Below are 23,931 nucleotides of genomic sequence, written 5' to 3' on the forward strand. Positions count from 1 at the left end.
CTTCAGCTGCTATCTATATACCAGACAGCTATTTTGGGAAAGATGCCAGGAACATCCTTTCCTATCCTACATCACTGGATCCGCTTTGGTCAGAAGAAATTAATACAAACAATTCAGGAACACACATTTTATGTGCATTTGGTTTTAAATAAGGAAACATTTAAAAGAGCACGGTTTGGCTACCGAAAGCTTCTAGAACATCTGTTAGCTGAGCCATAAGACTGTGCCAAAAGTGAAACGTCTGTTACTGTTTCAACCTTCCTTTAGAGTAAAATACATTCTGCAATTTATTACCAGAAGAGTAATAAAGAGTAAGAGTAAGTTTTTCACTGATATGTTATTATGCCATTGCACTAAAACATGACCTAATTTAACCAAAATTTGCACATAATTACCAAGGTGAAAATAAGTGTTTAGGTTGCTGTGTATGGCTGCAGAGCTACAGATAGGGAACTAAAGTAGATCAAAAAGGAGAGACAAGGAGCTAGTAACACTGGCTAAGGAGAAACTTAGCAACATTGTTCTTATAAATGTCTATGATCCATTCCAAATTATACACCAATCGTGTAAATACAGTTTCTGTGTAGAGCTTAGAACATAAGCTAAAAACCCCGCAAAGATTAAATTTGGACTGGAATCAAGCAAACCAATTGGTGTTGAATAATTAAAGCTGATTACATTGGAACCACCAACTTATTTCTAACCTCCACTAAGTTATGAGCATGCAAACAGGTACAGATATGACAGACTAAATAGTCATGATACATATACAATGTTTTAAGCTGTAGTTATTGTATCTTTATACAATTCAAGAAGCAGCTGGTATGTAGATTTTAAATGTAATTTTGAGGCTATAATCAACCAAGTGTTGCAAAAACATTTATATTCTATCATTTACTCGATTATCTAAATTATTAGCAGTTCTTGAGTAACTAAATGTAGCTAATGTGACATTTTTAAATAGGCAAACCTCTTCCAAGTCACGTAACCTTTATGTCAAAAATAATGCAACTGTTATAATATGTTGAGAATTGTTATTAAGGCATTGTGGGAGCATGGCAAGCCGAGGTTTGCAAATTATTTACTAGTGCATTGTGTTAGCAGTCTACTACAGAATGCTCTTTATTCTTCTGATAGACATGCTGACATAGATTGCAGTATTTTGATCTGTTGAAAAACGTGTAGGAAAGAATGCATGCAGACTCCTCTGGTATTTAATTTATCGATTTGTCTATTGGCTGAAAGGAAACAAAATCATTTGTTGTTGTCATAAATTTCTCTTACTTTTTCTCCTTTTACAAACGCAAAGTATCAGATTAAAAAAACGTCCAACTAACTTCATTAGCTTCAAATTATCCTCCTAAACGTGATTCATGTGAATCTGCATATTTGCCGCCCCTCCTATGTGAATGAACACACAGGTGTTAATTCATCGAAACGGCTTTGAAGACGGAAAAGAAAACCTGTAAAGGTTTGCAGATCGAGGCTCTCCTGACTGATAGCTGCACTGCAAAAAACTAGAATCTAAATAAGTAATTTTTTCCTAAAATAATTCATTCATCCTTGACCTGAGGAGGTAAGTGAGACACTTTGTCAATGGAACAAGACAATTTACATTTAAAATAAAAAATAATCACATTGTCTTATTTCAAGTGCATCTTATTCTAAGAGTAAAAATACTTATTCATCTTATTTACCTACTCAGAAGAAGGGTGAATACACTTAATTTAAGAATTTGTACATATTTCCAGATCGTTTTTGCAGCGTGAGCAGCAGCATTAAAAGACCAGTAAAACGCAGAGCAAATGGAAATAAATTACAAGAGCGGTAAAAGAAAACTACTGATGGAGGCAACATAAGATGTAAATGCTTAATATGAGTTGACATCAGCTTACACGGAATTCTGCAAAATCTCCTTTTAACAGATGCACACCTGGACTGTCCATCTCAGACCACATCTGTCTTCCCTTTCTCATACCCTCCATCTCTCTTATAGATAAACATAAAAATGTTGACAGCAAAACTCTAATTTGATGAATTCAGAAAGACCCAAACCAAAACTTTCCACATTTTATGTGATAAGAAAATCAAGAAGCTGCCATGGAGCTTTGGAGAAGCTTTGACGAACTTTCCCTCCATTTTCTGTTCCAGATGTTATTTCAATAATATCTTGATCTCTGACTGTTTGTTTTGACGAAATAACAAAAAACCGAAATGCCAGCTGCAGGTGTAGTGACGGTTGTAGGTATAGTTCTGTCATCAGCGAATAAAATGTCATTTCTAATTGCAGAATTATATAATATATAATGATGTAGCCTAATAAAATGAACAATTGCCTCTAAGTAACAAAAAATGCAGTAATTTAGTGAAAAACTAGATTTTGATAACAGCTGACTGATTGCGCAACACTCCTACAGGATGTCTGAAGAGCTCATAAGATTTGTTTACACTGGAAAAAAAATGATCTCGAAATAAGTAAAACATTTCTCAAATTAAGTTTATTTACCCTTAATTTGAGTAGGTAAATGAGATGATTTGCCAATGGAATGAGTATTATTACTCTTAAAATAAGATATTTTGATAAAATGCACTTGAAATAAGACCTTGGAACTGTGTTTTCTTATTTTAAATGTAAATTGTCTTGTTCCATTGGCAAAATGTCTCTTTTACCTTCTCATTTCAAGAACTGAGAAGAAAAAAATGACGTATCTAGATTTAGATTTTTTTTTCCAGTGCAGACCTCAGAGAGGATTAGAAATAGGGGAAAATGGTGAATGCTAAATTTTATACTAAATCACTTATATTAACTATCCGGGAACTAGTTTGTGCATATGAACGTTTTTTGCATGAGGCCCACTGTTTTTTTCAAGTCACATAATACCAGAAAAATGCCCCCCGGAGATGTTAGTGTTTTCTTACTATACGTTTCACTTTTAAATTGATGGTAGACATGCAAGTAATCTAGGAAATAATCAGACAAAGGATTTCCTGCATAAAGATGTTGACGTGGTCAAACCACCTGAATCAAAGCAACTGTTCAGAAGCTGCACATGTTGAGGAGATCATCGAACATTTACTTTATCTGTAATGGAGCAGGTACACATCTAAAACATTTAGTTTTAAAACTCCCTTGAAAGATTTAAAGACAGAAAAGATTATGTGTACGTGTTTGTGATACATCACTAGACACTATAAAAGTTTGCTTTCATGCTTTGAAAACCTAAACCTAAAATGTATTATAATTTCCAGAGTTAAACCTTGTTGAAAAATGGGTACATGGCAAAGCAGCACAATATAAACTCATTAAATATATTAAGCAATATATTTCTCTTATTGTTGTAAAACTCCAATCCACTGCTGTTGAGCAATTACACTCGTAAATCAGACAAACAGACAAAACATGGAGCTGGGATTCGTTTTACAGCAACTTTTTTGATTCAGCAACCATGCACAAACCATTGTACATTATTCTGCAAAATCCAGATTCATAAATGATATAACTACCAAGGAGCTAGACACTCTTATGATCTTTCACAGCGGTTTTTTAATCAGGCTCTCTGAAATCCTGATTTCGACCAGATGATAATCATCTCTTGACTTCAATCACTAGTGGGGGTTCTAGAACATATTTACTGGGGGTCGGGTGGAGCCAATGTGTTTTCAAAAGGGCACTGAAAAGCAGGAAATAAACAACAGGGCAATAGTTTATCATTTAAAATATATTAATATTTTACACCAGCCTTTTGAAACCGTGCTAAGAACGGTCTGAGCATGGTAACTGAGATAACTGTTGAGTGTAAATGGAATGCAACTGATCTGCACTGTGCCAGACACAACCGAACCGTGCTAAATTTAGTACTAGTTCAACAGCAATAATCGGCATGGTTCATCTGTGGCTCGGTTCTCTGATAACAGAGTGCATGATCAGACTGCTTCATCTCCTATTTACAGTAAGCTGACTCATTTTGGTTTTACGGCATGTTCCGCTGTGCAGTTCACAGATCTCTTCACCTGTTCACAACATTAACGTCTTAACTTTTTCACAATAAATGGGCGTGCAGGTGGCAGTGGTTTGTGCACACGACCCATGTATCTCCATACTTGGAACTCGATGCGGCCGACCAGGGGTTGAATCCGGCCTGTGGTCCTCTCTCTCTCATACCCCCTTTCCTGTCTGCATACTGTCAGAAAAATGATCCACTAGCACCGTAAAAACTAAAAAATAATAATAAAATAAAACAATAAATGAGCGTGGTGCGACCTGGGATGGTGCTGAGACTGAGAAGGATACAGTCTTTGCCTTACAATAAGCAAATAACAAAATATAACTAAAATAAACAAACATAAGTTCTTGAATGTTTTGGATGCCGCCATTTTTGTTTGCGTACAGTAATTGCCCGTCTTTAGAGCTGTTTTATCATGGACCGCCGATAGGAGGTGAGGAACATGCTTCTAAGAACCAAGCTCAGCACGGTTAACTGATCTAAGCTCTGTCCGAACTCGGTACGGATCAGTTTCAGAGGGGTAGTGTAAAGTGTTTTCAGAGGGGCATATGAGAGCTACAGAACCAAACATCTGCTTGCGGTTCAGCTCTGAATGAAGAGAAATTCAGTTTATCTTAAATATGATGTTGTTCTAACTAAGTATGTGTATTTTTGGTTTAAATATTTCTGTTTTGCTTTACCTAAAATTTAGAATCCATTACAATGGGGAAAAATTACTAAAATAATTAGTAGCTAAATGATCAAATAAAGAGATTCTTTGGAATATTAGGGCACTGTAGATTCATAACTCAGAAACATTACATGTTTTTGACTTATTTTAAATGAATGGTTTCAAAAATAACATTTAGTAGATGGAAACTGTGATCCTGTCTCAATACGACAGAAACTACCACCTTAATTTTGGAATCATAATTAGAAAAAAACTGTAAAGCAAAACTTAAATGGGTCCAAAGAACATATCAGTTACTACATCTGATCCAGCATATATCATTTTTTGAAATACATTTTTTATGATGTCTTTATATCAGGGGCCAGGATCAGTTCTTTAGGGGCCCCCATCTAGAACCGCCCATGTCACTGGCCCTTTTATGCCTCATCAATAGATTTGACAAAAAGCAGCCAAGATTTATCTGCACCACATTGAAAGGATTCAAGAAAACCTGTTTAGCTACTAATTAAAAGATTACACAAAAGTCTGGCTCCTTGGAAGCAAATCATTAGTCAACTCTTCTGCATGGTACCATATGATATTTATGCAACAGCCAGAGAATTCATATCAGTTGTTCCCAATTTATTTGACGTGGTTAGAGGAAAAAATCTACTTACCTTGCCTTTGGTACATCTTGCATGAGAAATAGCATAGGCAAACAATTTCAAAGCAGAACTCAGTAAATGTATTTAAAACTTTATATTTTAAGAAGCCAGAGATGGATTCCACTGCCAAAAACTGGCATTTAAACATAAATATCCTTTACTGGTTTCTGCTTTTTTTTTTAAAAAAAAACAGCTGCTACTGTCCTTCCAACTGAGAGAGACGACGTTACACAAGCTGACCAAAAGATGCACAATGAGTGAAATAAGCTTCATATGCTGAATCCATATGAAAGCTTACCTTATCTTTTATATGAGAACATACATTCACATTTCTTGAGTTGGGACTGGGGGAGAAAGAAGAGAAGAGGGGTTAACCCATGTTTACATGGAGTTATATGTGTTCGCCAGGGAATACGGCTGAGGTATTACTGAACTCTTTAAATGAAAAGTTAACAGAAACAATGAGACATTGGAATTAGAGGAAAACAGTAGAATAGATGGAAACATGAATTAATAAAATGCAGGATATCACTGGTGTGTGAACTGTTGTAGTGTGCTGTGATTAAAAGAATGGCTGGGAGGGTAGGATTGGAAAAAGACAAAAATGTGAGGATATTATTTTCACTGCACATACTTGAAATTATTACCATTATCAGCAACAAGTTGCACCATAATGCTTATAAATCCATACACAACCTGGAAATCTAAAGCTCTCTATGGCTGCTGGGATTCCGGCAAGCCTGATTGAATAAAGGGGCCTGTGTTTCTTGCCTTTTAAAAAGGGACATTTTTCAATGCATTGTCAATTTTTTATCACGGGTTCACAGTGTTTTTCTTTATATTGTCATCACATCTCCATCAACTGCCTTTGTTTAGTTATACTAGAATGCAATAATCTTTTGCACCATAATTATTCTTTTTTTGCTCAGTTTTACAAAGCACTTTAAAAGAAAGCGAAAGCGAACCTTGTGGATAATATTATTTAGTTACAACAGCTGCTCTGGAGCGGTACTGCCTGAAATAAGCACTAATCAAGAGAAGAAAAAAAATGCATGGTGAAGAAATACACTGTCTTAAGTGGGTTTGTTCAAAATAAAAATAAAAATAAAAAAAGTGACACCAAATGTATAAAAAACTGTGGTATCTTAGATTGGTGCTCTAACCCTTATGGCTCTTTCCCCAGAACATGCTCTAAATGAGCAGCATGTGCAACAAGCACCTGCTGTGCAGAGAAGAATGCAGGAGGATCACTTTCTTTCTTTGGCTAGATAATCTGATTGCTTTCAAACTTTTAGTAAATCAAACCAGGGATCACTAAAGCTCGCAGGAAAGCTTTCACGTGTGCCCAAACCATTCAAGAATCTGTTATCAGGTGGAGGGGACCACATGTTTAAGGAAACATCTCTTGTCCATTTAAGGGGACCAAGCCATTCAAGAAAAAATATCTTTTCCATTTAAGGGATGGGCAGTCATGTCATCAAGGGCCAGGATCCTGACACATCCGAGTTCCTGCTCCAACACACCTGAATGCTGTAATTACATCATTGCAAGGACAATGGAGATCCTGCATACCGAGGATGTGTTTCAGCCATTTGATTCAGGCGGCTGGACCAAGAACCCATCTTAATGTTGAAGTACACTGGGCAGGAATTACCCATCTCTGATTTAGAGGGAAAAAGCCATTCAATGAAACACCTATTGCTTGTCAAAGGGACCAAACAGTCCTTTTGGAGAACATCTATGGTCTAAAGGTCATCTATTAATCATCTTGGGTTTAACATTGCTTGAGTTTTCAAAAGGAAACGGATACAATGAAACTGCCATGCTGGTTCTGAGGGATTCCCAGATGTTGCTATGCCAGAAAATGCAGAAAGTTCTATGCTAGATTTGGGCCTCCCAAAGGAACGTGTACAGGATAGATCCAGAATCTAGATCCATCATCAATGATCCAACTGTCAGCCATGGTGGATATTTCTTTTCCATAAATGAAGGTTTAAAATAGACAGTTATATTCCTTGTACCTGAATCTTATTAACGGCATATCTGACATAAAAGTAAAATTAAGTCATTGTAGTATTTTGGACATTAAAAGGTTAGCTTAATTTGATAGCAAACATTGTATTTGGTATCTTTGTTTTAAAGTAAATCCTCACTGTTCTGTGAAAATAAAAACATTACTAAAAATAGCTTCAATGTAGTCGTATTCAGATTCTCTACATATTATTTTATGAATATGTTTAGGGATTAATTGTAACCCAGCGTTCTTATTGCTCAAATACTAAACTCAAAAGAAGTAATGAATTTATAAACAAATGGTGCAACCCAGTTGAGGTACTTACATTTCCATCTGGTATCGTCCATTTGGTAGACTGCTATGATATCTTGCTGAGGTGGTTTACATAAGATACCTTGCCTCTTTATGATCCTTATGAACTAATGCTTTTTACCATAAAAGAGTTACTTGTTTCCATTTCCAGTGTAAAAAATGTAAAGGTCTTGTTGGTAAATGCCGAATTCTTTTTTTACTTGCAAGAAGGAAGTAAAGATATAAAAATAAGACCCGTAGACTTAGATCACCACACTGCTGACCTTTGACCTCCAGCTTGCACTCCACCTGGGCCTCCCCAAGGTCGTTGATGGCCTTGCAGGTGTACATGCCACCATCATAGGGACTGGGCTTCCTGATCTCCAGTGTGCAGACTCCTTGGTTGCTAAACATCCGGTAGCGAGGGTCTTCAAAGATGGTCATCTTATTTTTCATCCAAATCACTTTTGGCTGCAGGGAGAAAAGTGGATGTTGTTGGGAGCAAAACAAGCTTATTTTACTTCGAGTTACCAAGATGATATTCAGCAGTAAAAAAACAAGAAGATGCACCGTTCTTTGTTTTTGATTGATTGCTTGTTCATTTATGCAACCTTTTATGTAATGTTGAATTCTAATGTTAGAGCTCACTTACTCTTAAACTGAGAATCCTCTTGGAATGATAGCCTAAACATTCCTAAATAAAGTACCTTTTTTGCCGATGTGCAACAAGCTTAGATAAAAAGATCTAAACCTCAGTGGGTTCCTGAACAAAACTCTAAAAACAGCAGTCCATGTTTGAACAGATGGAGAAACAAAACATATTTAGTGATAAAGGCACAAGTTAAACAAGTTTACTTTCACTTTCTTTTCACTTTGTACCTGTTGTTTTACCACCTACCCTTGGGTTGGCACGGACGCTGCAGTTCAGCGTAGCGTTGTAGCCCGCAACAGCGAAGGTGTTGATAAGCGGCTGAGTGAACTTTGGTGCCTCCTTGAAGTCACGGTCACTGTACTCGGGTATTTTCATCTGCAAACCTGTGGGGGTAAGGGTAAAGGAATGGGGTCGTGCATGATACTGACGCTGAGCGGTATCATGTGGGGTAATCCCTATGTGATGAGGGAAGGAGAATGTATGCTTTTAATTCACCAGCTGAGACTAAGACATGTCTACTAAAGGGCCTGTCAGTCATACCGAAAACCCTGTGAGATTTGAAAGTGCAAACGTTTTTAGACTCACTTGAGGGTGGAAACGATCACTGACAGTACCTTTGGAGAAAGCAGCTATGGAGGCATAGCTGGCAAGTAGAGAAACAACTTCTGTTTTAACTTTATAATTTTCTTCCATCAGTATTTGAATGCTAATATGATATGAAAAAATATAATATGAAAAAAAAACATCTTGATAAAAATAGGTATCTTTCATTTATATGCAATAACTGTCTTTCATTGAAGGAAAATAATAACCAAATATTCAAAAATCCATTTTTTTTGTTCAGAAGGAATTGCGAAGCATTATCCCACAACTTAAAAAAATAAAGTTAACTTTTTTAGACAGTTTTTCCTTCAGTCACAGCCTAAAATGCCATTTAAATAGTGAAATATTTAAATTAAAGAATAAGATTTAAAACATTTTATGTAGATAAATAACTAAGCAAATAATAATTATCATTGTATTATTTTTCAGCCCCATTAATTTTTCATCTGCATAATTTGCGTCTTAAAATAAAATAATTTTTTTTTTACTTTCTTAAAAATTAATAAATTCTTCATTTATTATTTCTATTTTAACATAAAAGGTTAACACAGACAAAAAATTTTAAATACATGCAGTTTTCCTCAGCAGATCAGCCTTTAATGCTCCACATATTAAGCACATATTAAAATCATATTAAGGAATATGTTAAAATACTAATTGATATCAAATTGCTACAAAATTTCTTTGTTTTTATTGATCAGAAATCTCTTAATTTCAGGGTTGTAAATAACCTTAAAACAAGGCCTTTATATAAAATAAATATGTATCTAAATAATATAAGTATAATTTACCAAGATGTCATTTTTATTACTTTACTGTCAGGTTTTCATATATTTCATATATCAGTGATACTACATCTGATCCAGCATCAGATGTAGTAACATTGATTGATTTATATTATTAAATCAATTAATCTAGAATTACATCCTTTACTTCTTTCACACTGTTACCTTCTTTGACGATTAGAGCGCTCTTTTTAGTCTGCGTAGGCAGTTCGCTCAGACCGCACATATTTTCCGAGAAGACCCTGAAGAAGTACTCATTTCCAACCACCAGTTCGGTGACAGTGATACAGTTACGGTGGTAGTGCTCAATGCAGGTGAACCATTCCTGGAAAATGGAGTAAATGTGATATAAACATTACATAAACCTTTAACTTGATCTAGAGTTTTGCTTTAGAGCTTAAGTTGAACAGAACCATTGTCTTCTTGTCTGCTTTCTGAATGGTGTAGCCTGTTATTGGGGCATTTCCATTGTCTTTTGGAGGGGTCCAAACTAGAGCCACATTTTCTCCCCAAACATCTTCGATTGTAACACTCTGAGGAGGTCCTGGTAGATCTAAAATTCAGATTAATAATCTTTATTCATGACTGACATTAGAAAAAATAATAATTTATTCTATTAAAATGCTGTTTTGATTAGACTTTATAAGAATAAAAGATCACTTACCCACAATTTGTATGTCCATAATAGCTGTGTCGACATGATTTTCAACCTGCACTGTCATCTCATACTTCCCAGAGTGGCTTCGTTCTGCTTTACGGATAAAAATAATGCTATCGCAGTCTGTGTTGCGAATGCTAACATGGGACGGTTCTATGGGGTTGCCATCTTTGACCCAAGTAACCTTCGGCCGAGGTTTTCCCTGTGTGTATGTGGAGAAGACCTTAGTGTGCTACTCAGAGATATGCTACATTGAAGTAATATGGAAGTTTACCTGGAAAGGCACCACAAGGTTGACGGTTTCTCCAACTTTGCGAGTGTAGGTCGTTTTCAGGTGTCGTGGGACACGGATCTTTGGTGGTTCTGTAGGAGGGAGAAGTTATTTTTATAAAATCATTGTATTTGATGGCTTATTTGTTTCAGTTGTGGTTGAATAGACAACAAACTTCTTAGAACTCACCGACAACCTCTTTGACCAAGATAGAGTGCTGTAGAGTCCGGGGAGCACTGGCTCCAGCTTTGTTAATGGCTTTGACTCGCACTAATATTTTACATCCAGGAGATAGTCCAGTGATGGTGTACTTGGTTTTCTCAGTCATCTCTTTGTTGGATAACACCCAATCATTAGCTGTAATGAAGGATAGTCCAGTTGTAATTAAGTCTTGGAATGTTTCATCACTAATAGTGATTTTTGACTCACTTCCTTCAATGCAGTACTCCACTAAGTATCCATCCAGCCCAGCAGCCCCAATGGTTTCTGGAGGACGCCACTTTACAGTCACTGTGGTGTCTGTAACATCGTCCACAACCAGCATGGTGGGTTCACTGGTCACGGCTGTGTTGAAAAAAACAAAAACAGATTTCAAACTTTGACTCAAATTCTGTGTTTATATACATTCATGCAATAAATATTATGAGGAAGGAAGAAAGAAAATATATATTGGAAACATTGAACAATGGACTGCTCAGTGGAGCAGTGGGTAGCAATGCTGTCTTGCAGCAAGAAGGTTCCAGGTTTGATTCCCAGCCTAGGGTCTTTGTGCATGGAGTTTGCATGTTCTACCTGTGCATAGGTGGGTTCTCTCCTGGTACTCTGGCTTCCTTCCACAGTCCAAAAACATGACTGTTGGGTTAATCGGCTTCTCTGAATTGTCCTTAGGTGTGAGTGTGTGTGTGTGAATGATTGTGTGTCCTTTGTGTCTCAAATTGGTAACCTATCCAGCATGTACCCCGCCTCTCGCTCATTGACAGCTGGAGATAGGCACCAGCACGCCTCATGACACCAGCAGGGATAAACATAACAGAAAATGGATGGATGGAAACATTGAACATACCGGTATGTATAAAAGGTAAGATGTACATTCAGAATCAGAAATACTTTAATAATCCCAGAGGGAAATTACTTTTGTTACACGCTCTAGTTACAGTTTTACATGATATATATACACATCCAACTATACAATATAATAAGATAAAAATAAGAATAAAAAGAGATAAAATATATATACACATATAGCTCTTCTGTACTTTTCTGTATTCAGAAAGAACAAATGGATGGACCAGCAAATGGATAATTGGGCAGAATAGGTGGATGACAGAAAAATAGATCAGCTGATTGATAATGGATGGACATACATAAAAGCAATATTAGGACCATAGGAAAGAGAGCTGGGAGTTGAAATATCTTTTATACTTTTAATGCCTCCTTTTCTTTCCTCTACATTTCCTGGTTTTTCCTTGACTAAATAGAAAGCCTTGACAGGCAGACAGTAAGGGGCCGCCGTCTCTTGCTGGTATGCCATCAGTCTTCATGCCAGAACTCATTAGGGTCTACTGCTGCTGTCTATTCCTGTGTTCTGAATCATGTTTAACCCCTATTCAAACTTTGACTGACCTCATGTCGTAAACCCCTAATCCATAGATTATTTTCAGAGCCATTATAAAGACATATTTATTATCCTCTAAAGCTGCTGTATGTCTAGTGAAGGTCAAAGGCAGAATGCTTTTTATGATGGGTATTGAGGTGAACAGCTGCGTTGCTGGGTACCAAGAGCAGATAACACATTCGGTAAAACACAACACACCTTGTAGAATTTTGCCAACATTATGAAACTATTGTCATATCAACTGAAACCCTATGTAAGGGTTCATCAATCTTGCCTTGGCCACATTTTGGGACTAATACTGAGATCCTTGATTAAAAGCTGAAAACACCTGAGCTCAGGCTCGTACTGGTAATCTGTGATACTGAGCATTTGCCGGGTAGGCCGGTCCTAATTTCAACCTGCGAGGTCCGGCCCTCCTTAAGTCAATACCGGCCCCAACATTTACTCTCCGGCCGAAGCTCCTACCTCTGACAGTAAATAAACGGAAGGAGCTCTAGAAATAATACAATGTTAACTACCCAAATGATGCATGTAGTATGTATAGCCCTTCCTTGTCATGCACATCCTTGTGACCTTTGGCATATGGTGTAATTTTCTATTTCATCAAACTGTACAATTCTATTTCAACAAACTGTAAAATCCTTGCAACAAACTATATTATAATAAAACTAAAATGCTTCATTTAAACCAAACTACGATGTTCCTCTTATATTTGACGAATCTATGTTCGAATACTTTGCAAAAATATGTTGTGGTGCATGACGGGGTTTTACATCTAAAGGCTAACATTTCCCGTCTTACGTGCATTGTTGCCGGGTTGGGATGTTTCCCAATCTAAAAAATATATATATATATTTTTAAATCTTTTTCTTTAGATTTATGGCCTAAGAGATCAATAGATTTTGGTTCAATTTGGGTGAGATTTCGTATATCCAGGCGATTTATGAATATTTTTTGGGCTGGAAAAAGTGAGTCCGTGACGGCGCTGTATGTGTGAGCGGGTGGCTTCGTGCAGGTGTTGGAGTTACGCAGCAGCAGTCCCTGTTGCGTCCGTTTTAATAACCAAAGCCAGTAAAACCACATTATAGAAGTCTTGGTGCAAGCGTTTGACTGTGTGGGCATAAGATGCCAGGGCTAAAAATCTTTCCCAGTCCGAGCCTGCCTGAGCTACTCACCAAGGGGAGTGAAGGCTTTGGATGGTTCGCTGGGTTTGGAGACACCAATGGCATTGACTGCAAAGATCCGGACTTCGTATGGCACTCCTTCAATCATCTTCTTGGGTTCAAATGAAGTCTCTTTGATCAAGTCAAAGTTTAGCCTCATCCATCTGGAGCTCTGTTTCTTTTTTCTCTCAATAAAGTAGCCTACAGGAAACCAACAGAAAGCTTGTTATTTCATAAATCTATTATTTGAGCTATAAAAATCCATGATTTATTTTTTACCTAATATGGGTGAACTCCCATCATACTTGGGTGGTTCCCATGTCATAGAACACCAATCGCCGCCCACAACTGGAACCAGTGGTGCCTCAGGGGGATCGGGAATATCTGTGAGCATGAAGGATCACTTTAGAAATCGTATTACTGTAACACATCTGCTTCTAATTTTTTCATGTTTGTATTCTCTTACCAACAACCTTGATTTTGACACTGGCTGTGGCTTCTCCTGCCTCATTCTGCAACACTATCTTATAGTTTCCTGTGTCTTCGCGCTCTGTGACTTCGATTGTCAGACTTGTCTGGTCGCTGTAGGTTTCAGCGTGGACTCTGTGGCCGGAATCAAGAATCACCTAGAAAATAAAACACAAATACAGCAGCTGGTAGATATCTAAGTATAATCGTGACCTTTAAACCTCAGCCCCCTGTGGGCTTTTTAATAGCTGCTTCAAGGTAGGTGTAATGGTCTTTATGTAGCTAAGTTATTCATAAGTCACCCAAAAATGAATTTGGCTAATTAAGTGACTGGTACAAATAATCAGTCAAATATGGTTTTCAGTAAAATGTACGCTACAAGTAAGCTTATATTACACTTTTGAGTTCAACATATTATTTACCCATTTATTTGATAGTTTTTGCGACTTGGTACATAAAAAAAAAACAACCCTTGATGGCCAGATTAATTGTCACAAAAGGCGGGGTTTGACATTTAGACCTGGAGTTTGATAAATGTGCTCTATTGCATGCCAAAATTCAGACTGAAATGGATTTAATTAATGTCGATTGTGGTAATTTGATTGAAAAAATTCTGGGTTAGTAACACAGTTAGGCGGTGGAAATATTTTCCAAATTCGGATCTGGATTCCAGTCATACTAGTTACCGTACGTAAAAACAGTTGTCATATTTAAATAAGGGTAGTATTTTGACTGTAGAGACTGTTTGTGACATCATGTAATGATTTATTTTACTTACTAATTTTGTTTGCAACTCAGACTGATGACCATGAAGCTCATAGGGACTCTACTGCTATTTTAGAATAGAATAAAATAGAATATACTTTATTGTCCTTTACGGGAAATTTGTCATGGTGCGCAGTGCATAGTAGCAGTTGCGATTAGAAACAATAAATACACAAAAATAAATACCAGCTACAGACACAGACTCTTAAAAATTTAAAATAGAAAAATAAAAAATAACATACAATACTAAAACAACAAGCAGAACACTAAGTTATTGCATACTTCCCATTTCTCCCTTCGTATCTATTTAAAATTTTGATAGAAGTGGGTATAAAGGGATTTTTAACGCGGTTCAGTTCTGGGACTCTGAACCTTCTGCTAGAAGGCAAGAGATCATATTCCATATGAAGGATCTCGGACGGATCCAGCAGTACTTTCCGCACCTGCCTAAGTTTGTGAGTGTGATTCTGCATTAGATGACAAATAAACAAGGAGCTCACCCTTTCTCCCTTCATCCACACAACTCTAGGCGCAGGTTCTCCACTGATTGGGATCTCTAATCGGAGCTTGTTTCCAGCCACCACTGTGACTGTGTTGTCTGGGAAGTTCAAGCTTTCCAGGTGAACTCTCGGAGGATCTGCAGAATTTTAATTGAAAACCATTATTATTTTATAAGATCAAAGCCCAGCTACAAACTCACAGGGAAATATTAAGTTTCTGTTTTATTTACCAATAATGTGGACTTTGGCAGACAAGCTTTGTGAATACCCCTCTGGCACAAAAGTGTAATCTCCAGCATCATGAAGGGTACATGCTTCAATTTCCAGCCGATGAACCCTTTAAAATGTATGTATTGTTAGAGTAAAAATGATATAAATCTAAGTTAAAAACATTTTTTTGCTGTAAAATAACAGTAACCATCTAGTGTTCAGTGTGCTTGATTATGCCCTGACGCCATATTCCAGATTTAATGGTATAGGCTACAGGCTTCTGAGAAGAACGTACGGTTATTTAATCTGATGATTTTAGAGCTGGAGCACAATCCAACAAGTAAGCAGAGAAATTCAGGAACTGCCTGTCCATCATTTCTATGTTTTTTTGCAAGTTTCCTATTATCATCTTGACCACTTTATAATTATAAGTTTGGATAGGTGTTGGTTTCTTATGGGCACCCTGGGAGGCATACTTAGCCCTGTGTATGATGTTGAGACGATCACTGGGTTGGATCAGCTGTCCATTCCTGTACCAACGGCCTGGGACATTTCCTGGGAAGATTTCACAGTGTAGTTTTAGGGGTTGTCCCAGCAACACCGTCATGTCCTGCAGATCCTGGAACACCTTCAAGGGTTTCACTAAAGCAAAGTACAAAATTAGAATAGCAGTTAAAATTTATTAAAAATCATATTAACATGGGGAGGAAAAGAGAAGATGACACCAACAGTCCACTTGGACTTGAGCCTCTGAAGTGCCTCCGGAGGCCATGACAGAATACAACCCGGTGTCTTCTTTGGAGGCATCATCAATGACCAGGTAATGTTTGGTTCCTTCACACTTTACTCGGTACCTTGAGCGAACTCCTGTTGGGACTTCAACACCGTTTTTCATCCTGCAAGGCATTGCACCAGTCATTTTTCCCACAGATAGACGAATTAATAAGTAAATAATTTTATTTCGTTCGATATATATATATATAGATATATATATATATATCTATATATATATATACATACCGGTATATGTTTGTTATATTTTAGGATCAGGATATTATGGGAAAAGTAACCTGGAAATAAGCCAACTTTAAAATAGTTTAACAACCAAAACCAAACTATTTTATTGTTTCCTATAAGAAGGTTAACAGGAGGTTTGAAGGTTAGTTTTGCTTGGAAAAGTAAAAAAAACCCACCAGAGTTCTAGATTCATTCATTCTTTATATCATACATTCTTTATATCAATGAAACCAAGACTGCTAAAGTTAATTGTCAAACCCAGAGCTAAAGCAGTGTAGATTAAGGATTATTTAGCATTAAATTGATTGTAGCCCCTTTGAAATATATATTTTTAAATTTTTCAAATAATTTTTTTTACACCTCAGAATAAACTGAAACAACCTGACCTAGAATGGTGGGTTGAAGTTGACCCAACATCATTTCTACGCTGATCTGTCTCTATAGGCACAGACTTGTAATCACCATGAACACTATTGATACAGGATGTGATGTAAAGGTTTTACACATTTGGAGTAAAACCTCAGTCATCTGTCCTGTAATTGAAAATTAAACCAAGCTGAATCATTAAAAGAACAACCATCCTTTCATAGGGGCTTAATTACAGTTGTCCAGCTAGAAGACTCAAGGTGACCTTTTAAAATGACCCAGTCCAAGGCCAAATCTTTATTAGGTATTTTTAAAACAAACTTTAACAACCAGAAAGGATTTTGAATAGATCAGAATCAACTTTTATTCCCCACCATGTTTGTTAACCCACAAGGGTTTTTACTTACAGTTCTGATTTGACTTCAATGAATTAATTTTTCATTTTAAAATGTAGAATAGTAAATAAAATTTAAAAAAATCATTTGGTAAGTATGGATATATTCAGGGTTTTCCCAAAAGAAAAGTAGCCTACTTTGTTAAATAAATGCAAATAGATGCATGGTGAAGCTTGGAGCATTCTGATTGTTAAAGTTTTATCAGAGAGAAACCCTTGAGGGAAAAATTAGTGTTTTCTTACCATTTAACTTGGGCGCCTTCCTCTGACACCTCACACTCCAGCTCAATCCTCTCATTCACTGTAGTCTTCACAGGCTCGATACCTTTAACGATCTTAATTGGTAGCTCTGGAAGGAAACAGATAAATGAGAAGCTAATGATAGCTTTCATTTTTTAAAGTCTTATATATTAGAATTAAAGTGATTTTCCAGATACCTTTAACAAAAAGCTCTGTGGTGCATTTCTCTTCCCCTGCAACTACAGAATAGGCTGCGTCGTCATTAGAGGAACAGTTGTTGATGACCATAATCCTTTGCGTGCCTTTATGTTCAAAAATATACCTGCATGAAAAGTCAAGAAGTTACATCACTGGCTATCTAAAGAAGCAGATATATAAATATGGGTAATAATTCTTCAATAGAAATATTTTAAGTGCATGTATTCTCATATCCAAAAGGCATTAAATCTACAATTAATGGAAATATGTTTAAACAAAATATTGCCTTGAAAATGGTTAATATGTACTTTTGCTAGAAAAACACTCTTTCTAATCAATTCTATAAACATGTTTAACCACAAATATGTTTCATATAGCAGCCTGATTTTATATATATACTTTTAATACCCCTTCTGTCCAACCCGTATTGCATTATTTTGATGTGACTTTTAGGATTAAACAACATATTGCAGGTAATCTCACTCTAAATTTGGACAGGAGTTGAAGATATCTTTTTAAGGTTTCATTTTGTCTTTTGACTTGTTCTAGCATTTTTCTGCCTTTGTTCTACACTATTTTTTGTTTATGTTTTTCTCTTGGCCTGCATATATGGAATTGTAACTGTTTTGAGCTACAAGTGTGAATACAACTGACTTAAAAATCATCAGACATTCCCTTTATTTTTTATTTTATCAATGCCTGAAACTTAATATCTAAAGATAAAAAGGTAGGAAGAACATTTATCCTTAAAATGGTGTTTCATCAACAAAAAGGGTCTCCCTTCACATGGAGCTGTTATTGTCGCTCTATATTATAACAATGAGGAAGAAGGAGAATCAGCAAGATGAATGAACTTACTTCCTTTGACTAAAAGTCATCGTCGGAGCCAGAATAGGGCCAGGTCACAGGAAGTAATTATGAAGGTGGGGAGCATCACGGTATGACAGACAGATGTGTGGGTGGGTTGAGGGGGTGGGTGGTGACAGTATTAAAACAGACAAAAAAAGAAGATAGAAATGAAGATTTTTTTTTTTAAGAAAAGTCTTCAGAATGGAAGAGTTCTGGAAAGAATGAAAAAGAGATCAAAAACAGAAAACAGCAATATCCTCCCAAATGGCTTTAACTTCACATGGCTTTGGATAGAACATTTTGACACAATATTTTAAGTATATTTAGGCATAGTTACCTTTTATCACTGCCACACTTAAAAAAAAAGAAAATGTCTTGGAAGCTGAACTGAACAAAATGTCTTTTGTGTACACTCTGTATGTATAAAATGACAATAAAGTCTGTCTAAGTCTAAGCCCTATTTATCCAAACTTCGCAAAGCCCCCCCTTTTTCATTTTAATAATCGTTTGGTTTCGTCTAGAAATATATCAATTAGGTTAAATTTAGGCAAGTTGATGTATGGGAACCAATTATAAGGTGTAGTTAGATTACCAGTTTATATTTAATTATGGAGGGGGGTGTGTTAGTACTCTCCTAATTTAAATTAAAAGACTGCACCTATAAATATGATAGCAACACATTTTGAGGTATAAACCTCTATAAAAGCAATTTTAGTAGTATTTTGAAAATTACATGAAATGCATTAAAAGTAAGTCTGCTAATTTAGTTTATTGGGGAACCAAACACCCCTTAGAATGGACTGTACCAACTATGCCCCCGTCACCTCCCTCCGCTGTCCATCCATTTTAGCCCTCCACCTGACTGGTTATTGTTTCAAAGTAAGTAGAGAAATTATGTTGAAATTGCTTCAATTTAAGTTTTTTTCCCCCGTCATAATTACTTTGGGATATTATGCGGTATTGTTGTTGTTTTTTTAACTTAAAAATGTGCGTGCTTTATAAACTGAAGTTAGCATTCGTTTCATTGCCTCTGAATCTCCCTGTGGACATTTGTTTAACTCTGAGCAAGAAGCTACGAATCAGATGCTATCTTCACAATATTTGACGCCTGAAGAAAAAAAAAACGTGCGCAGTTTAGAAATTACGGTAAATGTTTACTGGACATTATTTCCCTAGCAAATAGATATACTAAAACACACGCGAGGGTAAAAATACACAGGTGCATCTAATAACTATCAGAATATGGAAACTAAGGAAGCTCAGCTGGTTAAATATGTAGAAAAAGCATTTAAGATAAAACGTTTTATAAGTTTGAGATCATATGAATAATTTCTAGCTGACATCATTTTAGTCCATTATCTGCTTGTGAGGAAGAAAAAAAATGCTCTTAATTTTTAAAGGAAGCAACATCTCCCTTTAAGTCTGTAAAATCCTTTAACAGAGATGTTTTTGAGTAGATTTCTGTCAAATTATTAAATTGATGATTTACACAGAGTAATATAAGTCTAAGAAAAAAAAGTAATAATAAGAAGAAATTAACAAATGGCACATTTAAAAAAAAAAAAAGTTCAGAAGTAATTATTACTATGACTGTAACTGCAATTTTAGCAAATGAAAGCCGGTTTATTCAGTGAACAATATCTGTAAAAACTTGTACATATATAATTGCAAACTATTCCAAAGCCAGATTTGGTTAAAGACCTGTGAAGGAGGTACCACCTTTTCCCTGTGCAAAGTAAGACAAATACAACAATTAATGGCGATTAAAGACATCATACAATGCACATAAACTATCTGATTGCACATGGTCCAATGGATTCCTTATGATTTACATTTGGGTATTTAAACCCGTGCTTTCTATCCAGCCTCTGATGCATTTACTGGTAGTTTTGTGGCAAAGCATCTTCTGAATAACAACCTGCATTTATAAATCTATTTGAGCCTCATTTGAAAAGACTCCAGCTTTTTAGTGAAATTCATCTGTTCACAACTTAATTAGTAAAAGTAATGATATGATGACTAGTAGCAGTTTTTGACATTTTAGGCTGTTTTTGCAAACTTGCTTCAAACCACCACACAGCTAAGAATCATTTTACAACCACTATCCAGTATTTTAATGAAAGAAAAGAAGCTAATTTATGCTTCATTTATCTAATTTGCATGCAAAATGCACACATTTGTATCCATCATGTGGGCTGTAATGAACTTAGCAATCTTCATGTAGATACAGTTTTAATTAATATTGTCTACATTACTGTAAATTTTAAGGAATACATTAATGTGAACCATTGTGCTTTATAAAGGGGAGAAAATGAAAACATTCAACTAAAATGATTTTTTTAAGGATACTTTGCCCCAAATAAAAATAATTTTAACTTTCACTTAAATGTCTTTTTATTTGTGTAGTATCAAACCCAAAAAGGCAAGAAAATTACAAGTAATATAATTACATACTTTGGAGAAGGCCTGATCTCCTGTCCGTTCTTGTACCACTTCAGCTCCACTGTGGGGTCTGCCAGATCGACTACCAAGCGGATCTTTCCACCTTTATCCACCTGGTAGGCTGGGTCCAACCTCTTTGCAAAGGCTTAAAGTCACAGCAGTGGTCAATGAAACTCATTTTTCATTAATTTGTGTAAAATATTCAGGGCACATATTTACCTGCACTCTTTTTCTCTTCTTTGGGAATCTTTTTCATCCTTTTCAGAAGACCCCTCAGGTCGGTGATGCCGTATGTGAAGGCGATTTTCTCATACTGGTCTGGTCTGGCGTTCTTCAGAATCTCCCACACGTCCACCTCTGGGGTGTCATCTTGCTGTTTGTGCTCCCTGGTTATGCAAGGTAAAAATATCAGATATACAGTATACCTGGGGTTTTGTAACATGTTCTGAGGAACCTCTATTTAACCCCCCAAAAAAAAGGATTTGGAGGCAAATTTATTATTTTTACGGATAACTTTCCTTTAAAATTTTTTATCTCATGAGTTCCTCAGGACATGTTACCCAAAGGGATGGGCATAATACCTGACTGATTAATATAAATAATTAAAGTCTAACTTCATGTGTTAGTGGCAGAAGGGTAGACAAAAAAAAAAAAAAAGGTAGCAGGCGGTTAATATGATTTGGAGGTTCTTTTCCATCGGTTTGTTCCCTAGGATGGATCCATGGAATAGAATGGATATATTTCTGTTATGGGATTTTTCTTTTCCCCATGCATCATCTTATAAACAGATCCTGGACTTCTCTGTTTTGTATTATTTTATTTCATTTTATATGAAATAAAATTATTTTTTTTTCTAAGATGGACACTAAAAATAGGGACCTATGAGCTTAATGTAGGACAAATAAAAACAAAAACAAAACAAGCATTATGTTTTGTTGTTGAAATAATACTTTCGGTCTCCTGTACCCTCTTTGTTGCTATTCGATTTAACCTTTAACGGCATGTCTGTACCAGCTTCAAACATAAAAAAATATTCTAATGTCGAAGACTGGAATACAGAACCCCTGATCTAAACCACTCCATCATAAATACAGTTTCATGCTTTAAGGAAGCTGAAGAAAACATCCCCACAGCATGATACAGCAACTACCGTGGGTATGGTGGCTAATAGCTTTAGATTGTTTCAAAAGTCCAACAACAACACTTACATTGATGCCATATGGACTTCTTGAAGTGCATTGCCATTTTGCAGAGGGAAATTTTAGCAGTTAACGTTTGAGATGATCTATGAATGGTGATTAAACAAGACAAGGTAAATGGAATCTATGCTAATGCTACGTTCAGACCTAAAGCAGAAGCAGCTAGTTTACATGCAAAGTCAATGGTTGACGCCCATTAAGGCGCAGCAAAACGTCCCACAGCACGTCGTGACCTTCTGAGCATCTGAGGACCAGAACGTGATGCAAAAGCAGCTGCTGCTGGAGTTTCGAAAATTTTACTTCTGCTGCCCAACGCACCACATCAACCAATCAGAGAAGCTGATCTGGGAGCTGGCAGGGAGACGGAAACATCGCTGATGATACAGGTCACTATGATCACTCCTCTGAAACAGTTTATTGACGCCTAAATTAACTTAAAATGCAGAAATCTGCCGGCAAAACCATGTTCGCTTTTATTATTCGAGTGCCTGCAGTTTGGATTACGTACATGAAAAAGAGGCGACTGGGCCAGAGCCTGCTGTTGAATAGGATTCCTAGTGACAACGCACCACAGGAGTACGGGGGTCTGACTGGCTATGCTGGTAATCTTGATGAACTGATTGCACAGATGAAGTTTTCAGGTGGACTTTCTCACTTTAAAACATATTAAAACTACTTTTTACCCACTGATCACAGCAGATATAGCTGCCATTGTTACATGCAAAGAACGGATAGGGTAGCTCTGCCAACGCGCTTTTCGACCGTGCAGCTGGAGCAGCAAAGATGCCTTAGCCTAGCATCAGAACTAAACTTGTACAAGCATAAAAAATGAAGCAGCACACGTTTTTGCTGCTCTTGCTGCTTTAGGTGTGAATGTACCATAAGTCTTTTTGTTGAAACAAAGAGTGGAGTTTTCCGTAGTTGCTTCAGATTCATTAACTATCCAAGTATTGCATTTTTTGTCGTTGTCATGACTTTACTATGGACAATAACCATGGATTGCCCCTGTATTTAACTTACATTTGTTGAATCCTAACTCAATATTTTACCTGTTTCACGCAACAGAGTAAATAGAAGTCCACCGGCTCAATAAGAAGTTTTTTCTTTTTCTAAGTTTGTAATAACACCAATGTTATTGTAGAATTAAATCACAAGGATGAATAAAGGGATGGAGGGTAAATATTAAAGGTAGGTTAAAGAGGATTTTTTTATGTGTATTTTAGAAATAAGGGGGGGGGGGGACTGAAAATTGAATAAAAAGTGAGAATTGCAGAAAGGGTCCATCAACACTGTACATGAGATTGCTTGTATGAACAATTTGGGTGGATGAGGACTCATGCCCTGTTAGGTTAAAGTTGTTGGAATAAAGTTGTTTATTCCATGCAGCATGCAGGATTTGGGAGCTGCTTCTGTTAGGTAGCCCATCCCTTTGTTTGTTGCCTTTTTTGAGTGATCACTCCAGATATGCTCTTACATCGTTAAAGGTAGTTCTTCCTTACGACGGGAGATGAGTGTACACATTAGCTCAAACAAAGAACCACCAGACCTTTCTTTCTTTGACATTTCCCCAAATGTCGGAAAGGTTGAATTAAAAGAAGAAGCAGCATGAATTACTATTCTATTATTTCTCACTTTTCTCATCTGTTTTTTTCGGCTGTCAGTAATAAAAAAAAGCTGACATAACCATGGAGGTATTATGCTCTTATTTCTAACCTGAAACAGATGACAGTGTGTAGTGATAACACTATTTTACAGCATCATCTCTCTGTGGCCCATTAAAACGTCTGTAATGATCCAAAATGTTGCACTTTGCATCATACGGCGAGTTGATGCAAGGCCTCAGTATCATTACTGACTTCTGACACAGCAGGTAGAAATGTTGCCTTCAAAATAAAGTGTTACCATGCTACAGG

General features: G+C 36.5%; 1 protein-coding gene across 19 annotated transcripts in view; it reads right to left on the minus strand.

Annotated features, from left to right (window-relative positions):
• The window catches only part of mybpc1 (myosin binding protein C1), a 48,054-nt gene that overhangs the window by 1,269 nt on the left and 22,854 nt on the right, over window positions 1-23,931 (minus strand). For 14 of the 19 annotated variants that reach the window (XM_038275545.1, XM_038275543.1, XM_038275542.1 and 11 more), the window contains 19 exons: window positions 21,039-21,205; window positions 20,832-20,964; window positions 18,387-18,395; window positions 17,528-17,652; window positions 17,334-17,439; window positions 16,043-16,209; window positions 15,790-15,955; window positions 15,334-15,440; window positions 15,104-15,240; window positions 13,837-13,996; window positions 13,650-13,754; window positions 13,383-13,571; window positions 10,782-11,156; window positions 10,596-10,684; window positions 10,328-10,523; window positions 10,077-10,216; window positions 9,829-9,988; window positions 8,522-8,658; window positions 7,908-8,094 (listed from right to left, as the gene is read on the minus strand). In XM_038275545.1, coding sequence (XP_038131473.1) covers window positions 7,908-8,094; window positions 8,522-8,658; window positions 9,829-9,988; window positions 10,077-10,216; window positions 10,328-10,523; window positions 10,596-10,684; window positions 10,782-11,156; window positions 13,383-13,571; window positions 13,650-13,754; window positions 13,837-13,996; window positions 15,104-15,240; window positions 15,334-15,440; window positions 15,790-15,955; window positions 16,043-16,209; window positions 17,334-17,439; window positions 17,528-17,652; window positions 18,387-18,395; window positions 20,832-20,964; window positions 21,039-21,205 — 2,855 coding nt within the window. Of the gene's footprint in view, window positions 1-5,616; window positions 5,663-7,907; window positions 8,095-8,521; window positions 8,659-9,828; window positions 9,989-10,076; window positions 10,217-10,327; window positions 10,524-10,595; window positions 10,685-10,781; window positions 11,157-13,382; window positions 13,572-13,649; window positions 13,755-13,836; window positions 13,997-15,103; window positions 15,241-15,333; window positions 15,441-15,789; window positions 15,956-16,042; window positions 16,210-17,333; window positions 17,440-17,527; window positions 17,653-18,386; window positions 18,396-20,831; window positions 20,965-21,038; window positions 21,206-23,931 lie in introns of all 19 variants that reach the window. The other 5 variants (XM_038275547.1, XM_038275546.1, XM_038275548.1 and 2 more) reach the window with 2 other exon arrangements.

This window comes from Cyprinodon tularosa, unplaced genomic scaffold (genome assembly GCF_016077235.1).
Source record: "Cyprinodon tularosa strain WSP-4 unplaced genomic scaffold, ASM1607723v1 ctg965, whole genome shotgun sequence".
Classification (NCBI taxonomy): domain Eukaryota; kingdom Metazoa; phylum Chordata; class Actinopteri; order Cyprinodontiformes; family Cyprinodontidae; genus Cyprinodon; species Cyprinodon tularosa.